General features: G+C 38.9%; 1 protein-coding gene across 1 annotated transcript in view; it reads left to right on the forward strand.

The window, feature by feature from the left end:
- ARHGAP10 (Rho GTPase activating protein 10) overlaps positions 1 to 18,455 on the forward strand; it is a 160,839-nt gene that overhangs the window by 62,553 nt on the left and 79,831 nt on the right. Inside the window, exons 10-14 of the mRNA XM_069978665.1 lie at positions 223 to 317; positions 7,676 to 7,757; positions 9,824 to 9,866; positions 11,714 to 11,779; positions 15,519 to 15,593. Of these exons, the coding sequence (XP_069834766.1) occupies positions 223 to 317; positions 7,676 to 7,757; positions 9,824 to 9,866; positions 11,714 to 11,779; positions 15,519 to 15,593 (361 nt within the window). The remainder of the gene's footprint in view (positions 1 to 222; positions 318 to 7,675; positions 7,758 to 9,823; positions 9,867 to 11,713; positions 11,780 to 15,518; positions 15,594 to 18,455) is intronic.

Consider the following 18,455-nt stretch of genomic DNA (forward strand, 5'->3'; position numbering starts at 1 on the left):
CGGACAAGGAAAACGTCATTCAACAGTACAAAACCTCAACAAACCGTTGCAGTCGGAGTAATAGCCGGTGACATAAGAACCGAGGGAACCATTAAACTTCTGTCTCTTTTTTAATACTATAACCGGAAACGTTTCCTCCTTTTTGTACAATAGTTCTGCTATGTGGCCCTTTGTATTATCGACTTTAGATGATATCGATATATATATATTTTATTTTGTTAGGGTGAAGGGGAGAATTTTACAGTCAAGTATTGTATAAAACGAAACACAGACACTATAGACAGAAGGTTCTGCTTTGATGTGGAAGCGGTAGAAAGGTAAGTTGCACCTGTCATGCTGTATTATCTCCTATCTATCTATCTCCTATCTATCTATCTCCTATCTATCTATCTATCTATCTCCTATCTATCTATCTATTTATCTATCTATCTATCTATCTCCTATCTATCTATCTATCTATCTCCTATCTATCTATCTCCTATCTATCTCCTATCTATCTATCTATCTATCTATCTATCTATCTATCTATCTCCTATCTATCTATCTATCTATCTATTTATCTAGCTATCTATCTATCTCCTATCTATCTATCTGCTATCTATCTATCTATCTATCTATCTCCTATCTCCTATCTATCTATCTCCTATCTATCTCCTATCTATCTATCTCCTATCTATCTATCTCCTATCTATCTATCTCCTATCTATCTATCTCCTATCTATCTATCTATCTCCTATCTATCTATCTCCTATCTATCTATCTATCTATCTATCTATCTATCTATCTCCTATCTATCTATCTCCTATCTATCTCCTATCTATCTCCTATCTATCTCCTATCTATCTCCTATCTATCTCCTATCTATCTCCTATCTATCTCCTATCTATCTCCTATCTATCTCCTATCTATCTCCTATCTATCTCCTATCTATCTCCTATCTATCTCCTATCTATCTCCTATCTATCTATCTATCTATCTATCTATCTATCTATCTATCTATCTATCTATCTATCTATCTATCTATCTTATATATATACTATGGGATTTCATTTTAATACTATTTAGTGCCCCATTGTGCTGCTCATGCATCTGCATTTCAGTCAGTGGGCGGAGACTTTTTTTTTTATAAATGGGGGGGGGGAGGGGGCGTGTGCAGCACCTGCCCAATCAGTGTTCATCTTCACTGGGCCAGTCAGAGGGATACCTGACATCACTTTCTGCATTTGGTCTCTTTTCTCCCGTTACTAAAGACCAAAAGTCCTCAGGGACTGAGATTCGACTGAAGTTTTCCAGTAAGTGCGACACCTGGTGGCCGAATTTCTACCATTATGTGAATTTTTTGGGCGGATGGCAGAGTGCACGTCCTATTCAATCAGTGAGACAGGCGGAACTTCAACTTGAAATTCTGCGCTGATTCCATAGTATGAACTAGTATGTTAGGCTGGGTTTTATCCGTTTCACTGTATGCATTGTGGAATGCCTAATATTAACATAAAGAAAAACGTGGTTAACCACATCTTTGTGTATAGTAAAAAAAAATCCATGTGTGTTTTTTTTTTTTTTTTTCATTAATGTAAGTCAATGAAAAAGCGATGCTGCAGGATGGTGTACAACTGCATATGTTTTTACTTTCCACTTTTGCTTTAGTTTTTTATTCTGTAAACGGATAAATTAAAAGGTAACTATGATGTTTCATGAGCGGCAGGATACACTTTGAAAAAACCTGCTGCACCGCTCCTGCCACGCTCCCTATGCAGCCACGCTCCAGGTACAGATTTCTTCTAGCAGTGGTTTTCGTTGCATTAAAATCATTACAATCAAAATCACTGCTGGAAGAAATCCGTACCTGGCGCGTCACGTGGCGCGGCGGGTTCTGCATCAGGAGCACGGCAGGAGCGATGCAGCAGGTTTTTTTCACAGCATATCCTGCCGCTCATGAAACATCATGGTTCCCCTTTAAATGGGATAGCAAAATGCAGCGTGGGCCTAGCTTTATTCAAATCCTCAAGGTGTTATGGAAAACCGTCCTCAGGGGGTCACAGAGTAAGTTTTGGCTATAAAACGAAGCGATGATTATAATTGCTTACTAGTAGCCGCAGTCCTGTGTGAGCCCGGCCCTGCTGTCTTCCCTAGGAGACCCCTCAGGATTTCCTCTGCTTTTTACTCAGAAATCCTGCTCCAAATGATATAACGGTAACCAGAGCGCTCCGCTTCTCCCCATCTATAATGTTGTGTTCTCAGATAAGGAGGCATAAATCACATGACACGTCCGCTCTGACATATTTATATGCCCTGGAGTTCAAGATATTTTTAATCTAACATTTTAATTGTTTTGTCGACATGTTTCTTGCTTATTATTATAACTATTATGATGTATTGTTAAATAACAAGAAAATTACAGGTAACTTCATGGTACTTAAGTGTTAGTTTAGCAAAGCTCCCGCGGATATAGGTTACAGGGTGGGGGCAGTGTCATGTAGTTACCGCTATATAGTTATGTAGTTACCGTTATATAGTTATGGGTATGTGGTTACCGTTATATAGTTATGGGTATGTAGGTTCTGTTATATAGTTATGGTTATGTAGTTACTGTTATATAGTTATGGCTATGTAGTTACTGTTATATAGCTATGGTTATGTAGTTACCGTTATATAGTTATATAGTTATGGTTATGTAGTTACCGTTATATAGTTATGGTTATGTAGGTTCTGTTATATAGTTATATAGTTATGGTTATGTAGTTACCGTTATATAGTTATGGTTATGTAGTTACTGTTATATAGTTGTATAGTTATGGTTATGTAGTTACCGTTATATAGTTATGGTTATGTAGTTACCGTTATATAGTTATATAGTTATGGTTATGTAGTTACCGTTATATAGTTATATAGTTATGGTTATGTAGTTACCGTTATATAGTTATATAGTTATGGTTATGTAGTTACCGTTATATAGTTATGGTTATGTAGTTACCGTTATATAGTTATATAGTTATGGTTATGTAGTTACCGTTATATAGTTATATAGTTATGGTTATGTAGTTACCGTTATATAGTTATGGCTATGTGGTTACCGTTATATAGTTATGGTTATGTAGTTACCGTTATATAGTTATATAGTTATGGTTATGTAGTTACCGTTATATAGTTATGGCTATGTAGGTTCTGTTATATCGTTATATAGTTATGGTTATGTAGTTACTGTTATATAGTTATATAGTTATGGCTATGTAGTTACCGTTATATAGTTATGGCTATGTAGTTACCGTTATATAGTTATGGTTATGTAGTTACCGTTATATAGTTATGGTTATGTAGTTACTGTTATATAGTTATATAGTTATGGTTATGTAGTTACCGTTATATAGTTATATAGTTATGGTTATGTAGTTACCGTTATATAGTTATGGTTATGTAGTTACCGTTATATAGTTATATAGTTATGGTTATGTAGTTACCGTTATATAGTTATATAGTTATGGTTATGTAGTTACCGTTATATAGTTATATAGTTATGGTTATGTAGTTACCGTTATATAGTTATATAGTTATGGTTATGTAGTTACCGTTATATAGTTATATAGTTATGGTTATGTAGTTACCGTTATATAGTTATGGTTATGTAGTTACCGTTATATAGTTGTATAGTTATGGTTATGTAGTTACCGTTATATAGTTATATAGTTATGGTTATGTAGTTACCGTTATATAGTTATATAGTTATGGTTATGTAGTTACCGTTATATAGTTATATAGTTATGGTTATGTAGTTACCGTTATATAGTTATATAGTTATGGTTATGTAGTTACCGTTATATAGTTATATAGTTATGGTTATGTAGTTACCGTTATATAGTTATGGTTATGTAGTTACCGTTATATAGTTATATAGTTATGGTTATGTAGTTACCGTTATATAGTTATATAGTTATGGTTATGTAGTTACCGTTATATAGTTATGGCTATGTGGTTACCGTTATATAGTTATGGTTATGTAGTTACCGTTATATAGTTATATAGTTATGGTTATGTAGTTACCGTTATATAGTTATGGCTATGTAGGTTCTGTTATATCGTTATATAGTTATGGTTATGTAGTTACTGTTATATAGTTATATAGTTATGGCTATGTAGTTACCGTTATATAGTTATGGCTATGTAGTTACCGTTATATAGTTATGGTTATGTAGTTACCGTTATATAGTTATGGTTATGTAGTTACTGTTATATAGTTATATAGTTATGGTTATGTAGTTACCGTTATATAGTTATATAGTTATGGTTATGTAGTTACCGTTATATAGTTATGGTTATGTAGTTACCGTTATATAGTTATATAGTTATGGTTATGTAGTTACCGTTATATAGTTATATAGTTATGGTTATGTAGTTACCGTTATATAGTTATATAGTTATGGTTATGTAGTTACCGTTATATAGTTATGGTTATGTAGTTACCGTTATATAGTTATATAGTTATGGTTATGTAGTTACCGTTATATAGTTATATAGTTATGGTTATGTAGTTACCGTTATATAGTTATGGTTATGTAGTTACCGTTATATAGTTATATAGTTATGGTTATGTAGTTACCGTTATATAGTTATATAGTTATGGTTATGTAGTTACCGTTATATAGTTATATAGTTATGGTTATGTAGTTACCGTTATATAGTTATATAGTTATGGTTATGTAGTTACCGTTATATAGTTATATAGTTATGGTTATGTAGTTACCGTTATATAGTTATATAGTTATGGTTATGTAGTTACCGTTATATAGTTATATAGTTATGGTTATGTAGTTACCGTTATATAGTTATGGCTATGTGGTTACCGTTATATAGTTATGGTTATGTAGTTACCGTTATATAGTTATGGTTATGTAGTTACCGTTATATAGTTATGGCTATGTAGGTTCTGTTATATCGTTATATAGTTATGGTTATGTAGTTACTGTTATATAGTTATATAGTTATGGCTATGTAGTTACCGTTATATAGTTATGGTTATGTAGTTACTGTTATATAGTTATATAGTTATGGTTATGTAGTTACTGTTATATAGTTATGGTTATGTAGTTACTGTTATATAGTTATATAGTTATGGCTATGTAGTTACCGTTATATAGTTATGGCTATGTAGTTACCGTTATATAGTTATGGTTATGTAGTTACCGTTATATAGTTATATAGTTATGGCTATGTAGTTACCGTTATATAGTTATGGTTATGTAGTTACCGTTATATAGTTATGGTTATGTAGTTACCGTTATATAGTTATGGTTATGTAGTTACCGTTATATAGTTATATAGTTATGGTTATGTAGTTACCGTTATATAGTTATGGATTTGTAGTTACCGTTATACAGTTATATAGTTATGGTTATGTAGTTACCGTTATATAGTTATGGTTATGTAGGTTCTGTTATATAGTTATATAGTTATGGTTATGTAGTTACCGTTATATAGTTATATAGTTATGGTTATGTAGTTACCGTTATATAGTTATGGCTATGTAGTTACCGTTATATAGTTATGGTTATGTAGTTACTGTTATATAGTTATATAGTTATGGTTATGTAGTTACTGTTATATAGTTATATAGTTATGGTTATGTAGTTACCGTTATATAGTTATGGCTATGTAGTTACCGTTATATAGTTATGGTTATGTAGTTACCGTTATATAGTTATGGTTATGTAGTTACCGTTATATAGTTATGGTTATGTAGTTACCGTTATATAGTTATGGTTATGTAGTTACCGTTATATAGTTATGGTTATGTAGTTACCGTTATATAGTTATGGTTATGTAGTTACCGTTATATAGTTATGGATTTGTAGTTACCGTTATATAGTTATGGATTTGTAGTTACCGTTATACAGTTATATAGTTATGGATTTGTAGTTACCGTTATACAGTTATATAGTTATGGTTATGTAGTTACTGTTATATAGTTATATAGTTATGGTTATGTAGTTACTGTTATATAGTTATATAGTTATGGTTATGTAGTTACCGTTATATAGTTATGGTTATGTAGTTACCGTTATATAGTTATGGATTTGTAGTTACCGTTATACAGTTATATAGTTATGGGTATGTAGTTACCGTTATATAGTTATGGTTATGTAGTTACCGTTATATAGTTATGGCTATGTAGGTTCTGTTATATAGTTATATAGTTATGGTTATGTAGTTACTGTTATATAGTTATATAGTTATGGTTATGTAGTTACTGTTATATAGTTATATAGTTATGGTTATGTAGTTACTGTTATATAGTTATGGTTATGTAGTTACAGTTATATAGTTATGGTTATGTAGTTACCGTTATATACTGATGGATTTGTTGTTAACACAGACAATATGACTGGTTTTCCATCAAGATTCACTACACAGAATGATAAAGGGAATACCCCAGGGAGGGGGCTGTCATGGTGGCAAAATAAATTGCGACATAATGTTAGCAATTTGATTAGTGGCGGTATGACTATTTGTTTCTTGTATATTACACTCATTTGGTAACTGCCTGACGATGATTAGGAGGATTACAGTATTAGGCTGGGTTCACACTACATTTTTGCAATCCGTTTTTTTTTTCCCATCAGTTTTTCCATTGACTTTCATTATAAAAAAAACTAATCAAACCGCATGCTTTTTTTTTTAACTTGCGCAAAAACAAGATCAGCTACGTTTTTGTGTACATTAAAAAAAAGGATGCGTTTTGATTAGAGATGCGCAAATCTGGAGCAGCTGGAGTCCATCCGAACCCGAACTTTCGCCATTTGATTAGCGGCGGCTGCTGAAGTTGGATAAAGCCCTAAGGCTATGTGGAAAAGATGGATATAGTCATTGGCTGTATCCATGTATTCCAGACAACCTTAGAGCTTTATCCAAGTTCAGCAGCCCCAGCTAATCACATGCTGAAGGTTCGGGTTCGGATCGACCCGAACCCGGTTCGCTCATCTCTAGTTTTGATCCTTTTTCTTTTTTTATATAATGGAAGTCAATGAAATAACAGATCAAAGGAGATGCACACAAATGCTTCTGTTTTTACATAAACGGATGAAAAAAAACACATTGCAAAATGATAGTGTGAACCCAGCCTAATACTGTAATCCTCCTAATAATAGTCACGCTGTTACCAAATGACTGTAATATACAAATAACAAATACAGTCATACCTCAAGACTAACTTTACCAATAACAGCACTATACAGGGGACAAATAATACTGCCACACAGTGACTACATGTGACCACCATACAATGACTTAATAATATAGTTAACAAAAATACCACCACACCAAGACCACCGCATAGTGACTGAATAATGCCATCATACTGTAAAAACAAACCCCTGTACACAGGGCAGCCCATGCAGTGTCTATATATAATGGTGGACACTAATTTTTTTTTTCCCAAGCTGCGTCCATCATAGACTCCTCCTGGCTGCAACTTGTTTCTGCAGATTCTGCTGGATAAACAAATAAAAAAATAAAGAGAGGGAAAACTGGTGAAAAATGTCATTTATCATTTATATAGTGGCCAGAAATGGTGCCGCTCCTCACATACACACAGGATATCTTAGAAAGTAGGCAGAAATGACAGGGATGCTATAATTTAAAAATTTTTATTCAAATTTTTTGTTTGTTTTCTATGTTTGTCCAGGCCCGGACTACTGATCACCATGCAAGCCTTTTCAGAAGATCATCGACTCCTCTGGATGGAAGTACTAGGGGGAAAGGAATCCGTAAGTCAGTCAATCTAATTGCTTTTCAGCGAAATTACACGGTGTCACTTCTAGCAGTTATGAAAAACCTTAAACGAGAAGCCGGGTGTCGGACATTTTTTTTTTTTTAAATTGCCCCCAGGGACAGTGGACCCCAACGCTGGAGCCAGGAGGTGGATGCATGAAGTTAGGTTCAGCCACCTTCTCTCCGACTCTCTTGAAAAAAAAAGTTTTACACCGGGCTTCTCCTTTAAGACTTCTGCTTGTCACATTTGTAAGTTTATTGTGCTGAAAAATGCCCTAAGGGTACAAACACACTGGGCGTATCCGCAGCGGATTTCTCACTGCGAATTTGCAGCGAGACCCGCTGCGGATCCCTGCCCTGTACACTCTATGGGCAGACAAACTCGCAGCAGGATGGACATCTCGCTGTGTGTATGTCCGCAGCCCACCCCGTTAACCCCCCGCTGGAGCGTATACATCACCTGGTCCCCGCTCCGGCTTCCTTCGGGGGTTCCCAGCATGTCCTGCTTGGCCAATCAGTGCACTACCCCACTGCAGCGTACTGATTTGGCTGAGCGGGACGTGAAGACACCGGGAGCCCCGAAGCAAGCCGGAGCGGGGAGAAGGTGATGCATATGCTCTGGCGGCCAGGGGGGTTAACGGGGTGGGCTGCGGACATACAGCGGGATGTCCATCGCAAATTCGCAGTGAGAAATCCGCTGTGGATAAGCCCAGTTCATCTGTCAAACTCTACTCACACTATGCTCATCACCACTGTTACAGCTGTTTTATTTAAAGGGAACCAATCAGCCCAATTAGGCTGAAATAGTTCCCAGGAGTGCTGTATAAAGCTCCTGCAGCAGCCGCGGCACGTACCGACCGCGGCTGCAGCAGGACCTTTATACCAGAGAAAAAAAAGTTTTATTCTCCGGGCACGTGACATGGGCGGGGAAGTAGTCATCTGGGCGGCTCCCCGCCCATATCTAGTCACCGTGCTCTGCCTGTCAGCATGCTCTGCAGGATGATTGACAGGCAGAGAGACCAGTAATGGACCTCTCTTCCTGTCAATCATCCCCTCCGAGCGCACTGACAGGCAGATCGCGGTGACCCAGATGACTACTTTCCCATTTGTGTTTCCCACACACACCCGGAGAATAAAACTTTTTTTTCTCTGGTATAAAGCTCCTGCTGCGGCCAGTACGTGACGTGGCTGCTGCAGGAGCTTTATACAGCTCTCCTGGGAACTATATCCTGGGTCCCTTTTAAATTGCCTCTAATCTTGTATTTTTTAACTATATGTGGAAATGATGTTCTGTTATGTTACACAGCTACTGTATGACAAGGGCCAAAGATGCTTCCTGGTATGGAAGGAGGTGTAAAGAATTGCTCATTGTGAACTTTTCTGAACATTTTTTGTAAAAGCCTATACCCATATTTTTTTACACTGTTGACATGTAAAGATGTAAGCAGGCTTTTACTTGCCATATGTAGTAAAGCGGTAGTTCACCAAAAATGTTTTTCTTTCAAATCAACTGGTTCCAGAAAGTGCCAGAGATTTGCAATTTACTTCTATTAAAAAGCTCAATTCACAGTGAGTTCATCAGCAACTTGACCTCAGAATAATCCTCCCAGCAATACAAGGAAGATACAATGTTGCAGATAAAGCCTACCAGGGACTTGTTTACATCAGCTGTCTCAGAAGGGAGGGGGGAGGAGGGGGAGACAGAGGGAAAAGCTCACACACAAATTTTTGTGTTTTCAGCAGAAAGCAGCAGCTCAGAACAGGGGGAAGGAGACTGAATAGATAACAAGTATGGAAGGAATTGTTAGTCTCACCATGGGCAGCAACATGGGCAGCAACATATCAAGTGTTATGTTTGACTGGAATACCCCTTTAAGTATTTCTTCTTTTAAAAATGCAATACATAGTTTTACCTGCAGAAAGTGTCAGACTAATATGTGTGTTAGTGTGTGTGTGTGTGTGTGTGTGTGTGTGTGTGTGTATATATATATATATATATATATATATATATATATATATATATATATATATATATATATAAAATAATTTTATTTTCTTGCAGAGATTTCTGAGCCTTAGCAGATCCACGACGAGATCAGAGGGGGGTAAGTATAACTGGTTGTGTTACAAAAGCAAAAATTAGAAAAGGCTAGGAAACAAAGGGCTGCACACCACAAAGTGCAAAACATTGTATGAAATTTTTTTTATTAAACACAACTGTATTTAATAAAACTTTTTACATACAATTTTTTGTGGTGTGCAGCCCTTTGTTTCCTAGCTTTTTCTCCTTTTGGCTTTTGTGTCTCATAGTTTGAGCTAGTGGCTAGCACACAATTGAGCGGTATTTTGTAGTGGTTCTTTGTTCGTAGTATAACTGGTTGTGTTGGCAGCGGAGGTTTTTATCTTCTTTTGCCTTTCCTCTCTGCATTTGTTTCCTTACGATGTATTTATGAATGGTCGAAATAGAGATGCACAGATCCCGGACGCAATCTCAGCAGCAAATACTATAAACCAGACAAAGCAAAATAAATTAAATTCATTTGTCAAATTGCAATCTTCTGAGCCGTAACGTTAATTTGTAATTTAAATAGTTTTTTTCTGTGATTACGGATTACATTTCCTTGACGCAAAAAAAAAAAAAAAAATCAATATTTCAGGTGGATTTTTAACCCCCTCATGTCTAGATGTTGCTTTCAGATCGCTTTTTGCCTTTTGATTTCCTCTCAACACTTTCACCTAATGTGTCCGGTGTTGTTGAAGCCACTTAGGATTCTTATAGAGTGACTGAACCATTTGGCTGTCTGTGTACAGGAGGATCCAGACGGTGGAGCTGAGCGATTGGACACATTTGGTGGACATTTAGGCATAATATGTATGTGACAGCAGGCCTGGAAATAAAAGGGAAATTACCAATCCTATGCTGGAACATTCCCATCGGGCAGGAAATGGGGAGGAGGATGGGATATTTCTTACCTTTATCTTCTGTTCCATTTTCCTGTAATCCTCTGGTTTATATATATTTGGTGCACTGGGGGCCGCCTGCCCCTCCTCATAAATATTCATCCAGCGATCGGCAGTGATAAGCGGCTGGACTGACGTCATTGCAGAGTGCTGGATAATCATTCAGGGAGGATGGATCAGAGCACGATGGATAAGTAAATAAGTTCGGCTGGGTTCACGCTATGTTTTTTTTATACGTTTTAACAAAAAACGGATGCATCTGTTTTGATCTGTTTTTATATTGACTTACATTTTAAGAAAAAAAAAATCATAACACAATTGTTCGTTTTTTAACATACACAAAAACAGGTTCCACCACATTTTTTGTGTACGCTAAAAAAAACGGATGCATGCGGAGCGTTGTTTTTTTTTATTTTATTTTTTTGTAGTGGAAGTCAATGGAAAAATGGATTAAAACGGATGCAGACAAATGCACATGTGCATGGGTGGTCTTTTTCTGCTGACAGTCTCTGAGTGTGAGTTTAAATAATGACTGATAGTAACACTGAAAAATCATTTGATGGTATTTACAAATATGTGTCCATAAAGCCTTAAAGGTAGGAAAAATGCAGAGCAGTGGTGTGCGCCTGATTCCCCGCCTGTGTTTATGTAGTTTACACATGGTTTAATAGAGGACCCTCCCCTACCAGCCACCTGCCGGCCCCCAGTGTGATGACAACCCATCCCCTCTGTATTGATTCTAATGGAGGCGCGTCATAGAGGGGAGATTGTCATACTGGGGGGGCAGCAGGCCTGCTCCCAATACTCCGTGCTGGGCTGGTGCTCGGGAATACACCAGTGACCTGTGCGGGAACTGGACAGTGGTTCAGAAAAAGGACTGCGCCACAGTCATCCCATTAAGGTCTAAAAACCTGATGGACCTAATGGTACAATCACTTTATGACATATGTTTTATTTTCAAGTTTCATATAAAATTGCTGTTTCTCTGCAGGTGCTCAGTTAGACCAACATGGATTTGCTGTTGTGAAAAATTGCATCAATGCCATTGAATCTAGAGGTAATGTATTTCTTGCAGGCATTCTTTTAACTTTTTACTTTATCACTGTATCTCTGTAATCACATTTCCGTGCACAGTCCATATATACGTATAGTGTTCAACAGGACGATCTTTGGAATTTCTGTGAGCTCCAAAATAGTTAAATCTTTGCTCTACTGTACTGACTCAGCCGGAGATTTAAACAATTTTGGAGCTCACAGCATCATAATGAACGATGATGCCGGGAGTTCTGAAGTTGGTTTTGTAGCAGATCGTCCATATATACCGATGTGTGAATGTAGCCTTAGAGTTCATCAGTATCTTTAAAAAGCTGCTCTCTAATTGGAATTCTGTTTTCTTTGTATATTTGCAACTACTCAATAAGGCCGACTTACAAGTATGTAGGTTACAAATAAAGCCCGGCCCCCTTACCCCATGCCAGGTTTACTAAAAGGCTCATGCCTCTACGTGGCAGATGCAGGAATCAACACGCCTCCTCCCACCTTGCCACTCCTCCTCTGCACCTTGCCACGCCTCCTCTCCACCTTGCCACGCCTCCTCCCCACCCTGCGACACCCCTACCCACCCATCAGGTGAGCAAAGCATAGATATGGGAAAAGATAAAGAGCTGCACAAATCTGCACCTTTATCTGAAGGCGGCCCAAAGGTCCAGTAATTTCTGTATATAAATCATTTTACCTATGTGGTGGGTTGGCTGTGGAAAGTTCTTGCTTAGTTGCCTTCACATGTGGCGAATCGCAGCAGATTTGATGCTGCACTGTCATTTTGAATAGGGTTACATACATACATTTTCATTCTGCTGCAAGTAAGTAAACGCCGTCCCCCTTAACCCACGGTGGTCCAGTGCATACATTATCTGGTCCGCACTCCTGGTATCCTGATGTACCGGTCTGCGCTGTCCTGCTGCACCCACTGATTGACGGGATCCTGGGAGCCACAGAAGAAGGCCGGAGTGCGGACCAGATCATGTATGCATCGGGCTGCTGCAGGTTAAGGGGGCGGGGTTTACATACTCGCAGCAGAACTTGCTGTGTGAAATCCGCTGTGATTCTCTACGTGTGAAGGCGCCCTTATACACAACAGTGAGTTTTACAGGCAAGGTTTCAGTATGAAGCATGGATGAGAGTAGGCACAGTCTCAACCGATGATATCATGAAAAATAAAAGTGGATTTCAGACTCCATTGTAAATAAGCCGAATCGTGGCCCAGAGCTCCGTTACAGCCAACACTGAAAACAATAAGTAGCTGATAAGCACAACCCAAAGAGAAGAAACTTATATAATGTAATGTTGTTTTTATGATCCACTTTATGAGCTGGAAGAAAATCACTCGAGGTTTTTCTGAGCTTCCCTCCCAACTATCTGCAATGTAGATTAAACTTACATCACGAATAACAGAGACGGCCTGAAAAGTGTTTAGTCAGTGTGCGCAGCCGGCTGGGAAGGGAGGCCGCCTGTGCATTATGGGGGAATAGACGGAATCTTATTAGTTTATTGCAGAAGGAGAAATAAAATACAATCCCAGTCTGGAAATAATCTCATTTGCCTCCGGAACGTTAGACGACTTGTTTTATAACATGACAGATTACAGAAACCAACCCTATAATTATTTATGCAAGTAACTTATTGCTGATTGCCACTCCTAAAATCCAGCAGCGGAGAAGCCTAGGTGTGCCCCCCTCCCCCGGACCCGCTCACCCAAATTGCAGAGTCTCGTCTAGTGCATAAAGCATTCGGCATCTCTCTTGTGTGTCTTGAAAGGAAACGCTGTTTCAAGCCTCTTATTTTGCAGTATTTCATCTCCCTCGGGGTGTATCATTAATTTACATTTGTCACAGATGGATATATTGTATAACAAATGTTTTTATCCGGTATTCACGGGCTTACAATAGCAGCAAAAGAAAATATCCTTGGAGAATTCCAGGACAGAGCTGTGATATAATCTGTGAAATAGAATGAAAATATAAGTAGCTGAACGCCAGACACAAATATTACAGGGAAATGACATAATAAACAAGTAATTCCCAGGTGCCGGCCGTTCCTGTTCATCTGCCCCCAGTGCCCAGCTCGGATAGGAGGTCAGATGAACAGAACGGCCCACAGATACGGTCGTATACCGTGGATTCTTAAAATGCAATTTGTTACTGCTTATTGATGGACGTTGTCCGTGGAGTTTTGCGAGTTCATCTTGTATATTCAGAAATATGTTTAAACTGACAAAAAAAAAACATGAACAGGAAAGATTTTTATCCCCTAGACATAAAGAATGAAAGTTCCCATTGAATGACTGCAAGCAGAGCTTTATTAGCTGAAGCTGTAACAGCCGCTTACCAGGCTATGTAATGCAACTTTATACTCATTTAAAGGGGAAGAAAACAACTGCAGGCGGGTGGGGCAGGAAAATAATAAAGACCTGAAATCACCCGTCCTCTGGTCCCAGGGCTTGTTCACATCAGCCGGTGACTACCAGCTGTCCTAGCTGCAACGTCACAACCCCAGCTGAGTGATTGCCTGCCCAGCCAATCAGTGACCGGGGCGGGACATCGGGTGATCGCTCAGCCGGGCCTTGATGTTTCAGCTGGTGAAGCCGGGTACTAGTAGTTTAATGTAGTTTAAAGAGAGCCTGTGGTGAGTATTAAAAATTTTTTTCTTTTAGATCATCTGTAGTCTCGGGCTCTGATTTCAACATGGTTTTTATTTTGTTGCTAATGAGGCAGAGGAGGTGTAAATTAGGCTCAGGGGGCATAAATCAGGTTACATCCCCTTGGGCTTAGCATTAACACCCCTTATGGTTCATGTCCACCTGACTATTCAGGTTAAAATTGGAAAAATAATCAAACCAAATAGTAATTTCCCTGCTGGGGTTGCACAGTGCACAACTTTTTCAGTACCATATCAATACTGTGTGGAGGCAAACTATGAAATAATAAGGATTTCATACATAGCATAGCAACCAAACAAAAACAGCATCAGGGCAGCCAAAATTACAAAATGGTATTAAAAAACAATCATTATTCTTACCATTGGTCCTCTTTAAAGAGAACCTGTTATTTGAAACATAGCTTGCGATAGAACTTAAAGGGGTACCCCAGAGAAGTTAGAAAGTTAAACAGTTTTGTAAATTTCTTCTTTTAAAAAAGCTCAAACTTCACAGTACTTATCATCTGCCATATGCCCTGCAGGAAGTGGTGTATTCTCTCCAGTCTGACACAGTGCTCTCTGCTGCCACCTCTGTCCATGTCAGGAACTGTCCAGAGCAGCAGCAAATCCCCATAGAAAACCTCTCCTGCTCTGGACAGTTCCTGACATGGACAGAGGTGGCAGCAGAGAGCACTGTGTCAGAATGGAAAGAATACACCACTTCCTGTAGGACATACAGCACCTGATAATAGAAGTAATTTATAAATCTGTATAAGTTTCTGTATAAGTGTATAAGTTTTTCTCCAGAGTACCCCTTTACATTGCTGTGAAAACATCCTAGGTGTTGATGAGTTCAGTGCATGAGCCCTATTAAGTTAAAATAGGGCTTGTGCGGGCAATTTACTGACACCTGTGACATTTCCATGGCAACCCAACCGGAAGCAGAACTTTCAAAAGCTGCCCTGTGACGGGTATGCTTACCAACCCCTAGGGCCTCTCTTCTCCCACCTGCATTAGACCCACTAGGTAAAAGATTAAGGAAATATTTTTTCCTGGCATAATTTTTGTTGTATAACACAGTTTGCTTTGTTTTTTTGTAGGTATCAATGACCAAGGATTGTACAGGGTTGTGGGGGTGAGTTCAAAGGTCCAGAGACTACTGAGTTTGTTAATGGGTATGCCACCATTTTAAACTTTTTTTTATTGTTTAGTAGTTGAATGTGTCAGAGTGAAGCGCATATTAGTAGAAGTTAGGGCCCATTTACACAGAAAGAAAATCTGACAGATTATCTGCCAAGGATTTGAAGCCAAAGCCATGAATGGATTTGAAAAGAGGTGAAATCTCAGGCTTTCCTGTATGACCTGATTTCTGTTTCTGGCTTTGGCTTCAAATCTTTGTCAGATTATCTTTCTGTGTAAATGGACCCTTAGTCAGTAGACTGGTTGTGATCGTCAGGGCCGCTGATCTGGAGTGTTGGCTGCTAATAGCCTCTGAACCTGCTTATACTACTTCTGCAAACCTATGGCGTAAATGTACATCAGGGGTCGGAAACAGATTAGGAATCCCCCACTGACAATATTTATGCGTAAAGGGTGATAAGGGTGACTGTTCATACACAGATCAAGAGAATGGTGCTCCCAGAATGCAGTAGTGCAGCTGCCTGACCGACACTCCCAGTCCGTGTGAAGACTAGTGATAACAAGTGCTGTACATTATGTACTCTATGGAGCCATCTTTAAAGAATCAGTGTCAGTGCAGACTTTTTCCCACAATCCCCCTTGCTGCATGTGACGTTAAAGGGGTTCTCTGGCGCTGATAAAAAAATAAAAAAAAATCAATCGATCATAAACAAAATTTTTACATTTACCATCCGTCCTGAGTCTATCTCCGTTTGAATTTCCCGCTGTTTGCCGGTCCCTAAAGCTCCAGTTGGTGTCTTCACTTTTCTTTACTTCCTGGTTTGGGCTTTCCCATGATGCACTTTGTCTCCTGTGATGTCTGACTCTGTAAAACTGTTAGATGGCTTACATCTTGTTCAGCCAATCAGAGCTGAGCAACCTGAGTCATCTGACAAAGGGAGGCTGGCTTAACAGGGCTTAGACCCGCCTCTCTCTTGATGATGTCATTGTCACAAAATGGCTGCCACAAAGCAGCCTGGGGTCAACAGTCATTGGGTAAGAATGAGTTTACTTCACTTCCTGGTGGGGGGTTGAGGAGGAAAAGATATGGAAGGGGGGAAGATAGGTGATGGCAGCATATTACAGTAATATAACTTTGTAATGTGTTTTAATTACTGGGAAAAAGCTTTTCGCTGGAGTACCCCTTTAAACCCAGCTGCAAGTACTAATGGGACAGATCATGTGACTGCAATTGAATTGAGCATGAGTGGATGGCCAAAGATGAGCTGTAACCAATGGCAACAGGGTATCCAAACAGCGCAGGCACATGGGGGTAGTGAGTCTATAGCTTTCAAATGATACGTTATAAGAAATGCTTGTACATGGGAAGTATCGTATAGACCTGGCTTCTTTACAACACTACCCCTTTAAAGAGGAAGCTCCACAAATTTTTAAAAACGGCAGGCAAGCGGATGTGGGTGAGAAAAAGACAAACAAGTGATCTCACCCCTCCCCCGTGCCTTCATTGGTGGCTCCAGGGTCCCGTTTATCGCCATCGGCTGTCACTCCGCGGGGGTCATCATGTTACAGCTAGAGGAGCTGATGTAGACAGGACCCAGGAGCGGCACTTGTTTGTTGTTTTCTCACCCGCCTGCCTGCAGTTATTACACTTTATGAAATTTTTGAATGTTTTACTAGTCGGATACACCCCACAAACCCTTACAGAGGAAGGTACAGATATAATGAAGCTGAGTTAAGCAATAGATATCAGCTAGAGTTCAGCTTTTAGGTCAAGCAGACACTTGGTGCCTTTCATATATCTGTCTGTGCTTCCGAAGGGCTGTAACTTCTCACCGATCCCCCACCCTCTCCTGGAAGCCGAACTCTGTCAAAACCTTGTTCCTGTGCACAATTAAAATGAACAACACAGTAATGAGATTTGGAGGTTGAGCCCGGACTTGATGAAGCAGAGACAGGGATGGGATGTGACGTTCCAATCCTCCAATCCCCAGCACTTCAGAGGCCTCGGATGAGACCTTTCATTCTTTGCACCACAGAATAAGAGTATTTTTCTACGTTGTGGAAGCACAGAGTGATATATGATAGGTACCATGTGTCTCCTTGCTCTGACAGTTATCTATCAGCCATATTACAATTCAGGTTCCAAACTGTTGACACTTGTAGAAAGCTGTTAGGACATGGAGACACATGATACTTTTCATATATCCATCTGTTCTTCCAGAACGTGAAACAAATGTATTCTCCAGTGCAATTTTATGCTCCAGAGTCAGAGGCCTTCCCAAGCCCCCAAAGTGCTGAGGGCAGTACCGCCTCCTCACACCCCTCCCATACCCCACCTGGTTTGGGATGTGGCTTCCAGCTGGCTGTCCATCAGTTCCAGCTTGCAGCATTTCAGTTGCTTGGAAAAGCCTCCAGAGAATACAAGCATTTTTTTTTGCCTTCTGGAAGCGCAGACTGATACTTGTATGTGTCTCCTTCTCCTAAAAGTTATCGCAGTGTCAGCAGTTTGTTGCTCTTCAGTAAAATAGCCAATTTTAATAACAGCAATTCCAGTTAAGCTCTATTCTCTTCAATAGAACTGAGCTGCAAAACCTACATATGAACTGAGAACAGGAGAGGTGCTGTTTCTGAAAGAAAGCAGCCATGTTTTTCTAAGCCTGTATAACCCCTTAAACTATAGGTTTAACTATATTAGTTGACATATGAGTACCCCTTTGAGGATGAAAGAGCAGGGACACTTTTTGTGCATGTTTCGCCTTTAGGTTGGGTTCGTACATAATGTATCCGCTGTAGATCTCTTCACTGTCACTTTCAGTGAGATTAAAGTGGATGTCCAGCGAAAATCTATTTCCTCCAAATCAACTGGTGTCAGAAAGTTATATAGATTTGTAATTTAC

The sequence above is a fragment of the Dendropsophus ebraccatus genome, chromosome 7 (assembly GCF_027789765.1).
Source record: "Dendropsophus ebraccatus isolate aDenEbr1 chromosome 7, aDenEbr1.pat, whole genome shotgun sequence".
Lineage (NCBI taxonomy): Eukaryota > Metazoa > Chordata > Amphibia > Anura > Hylidae > Dendropsophus > Dendropsophus ebraccatus.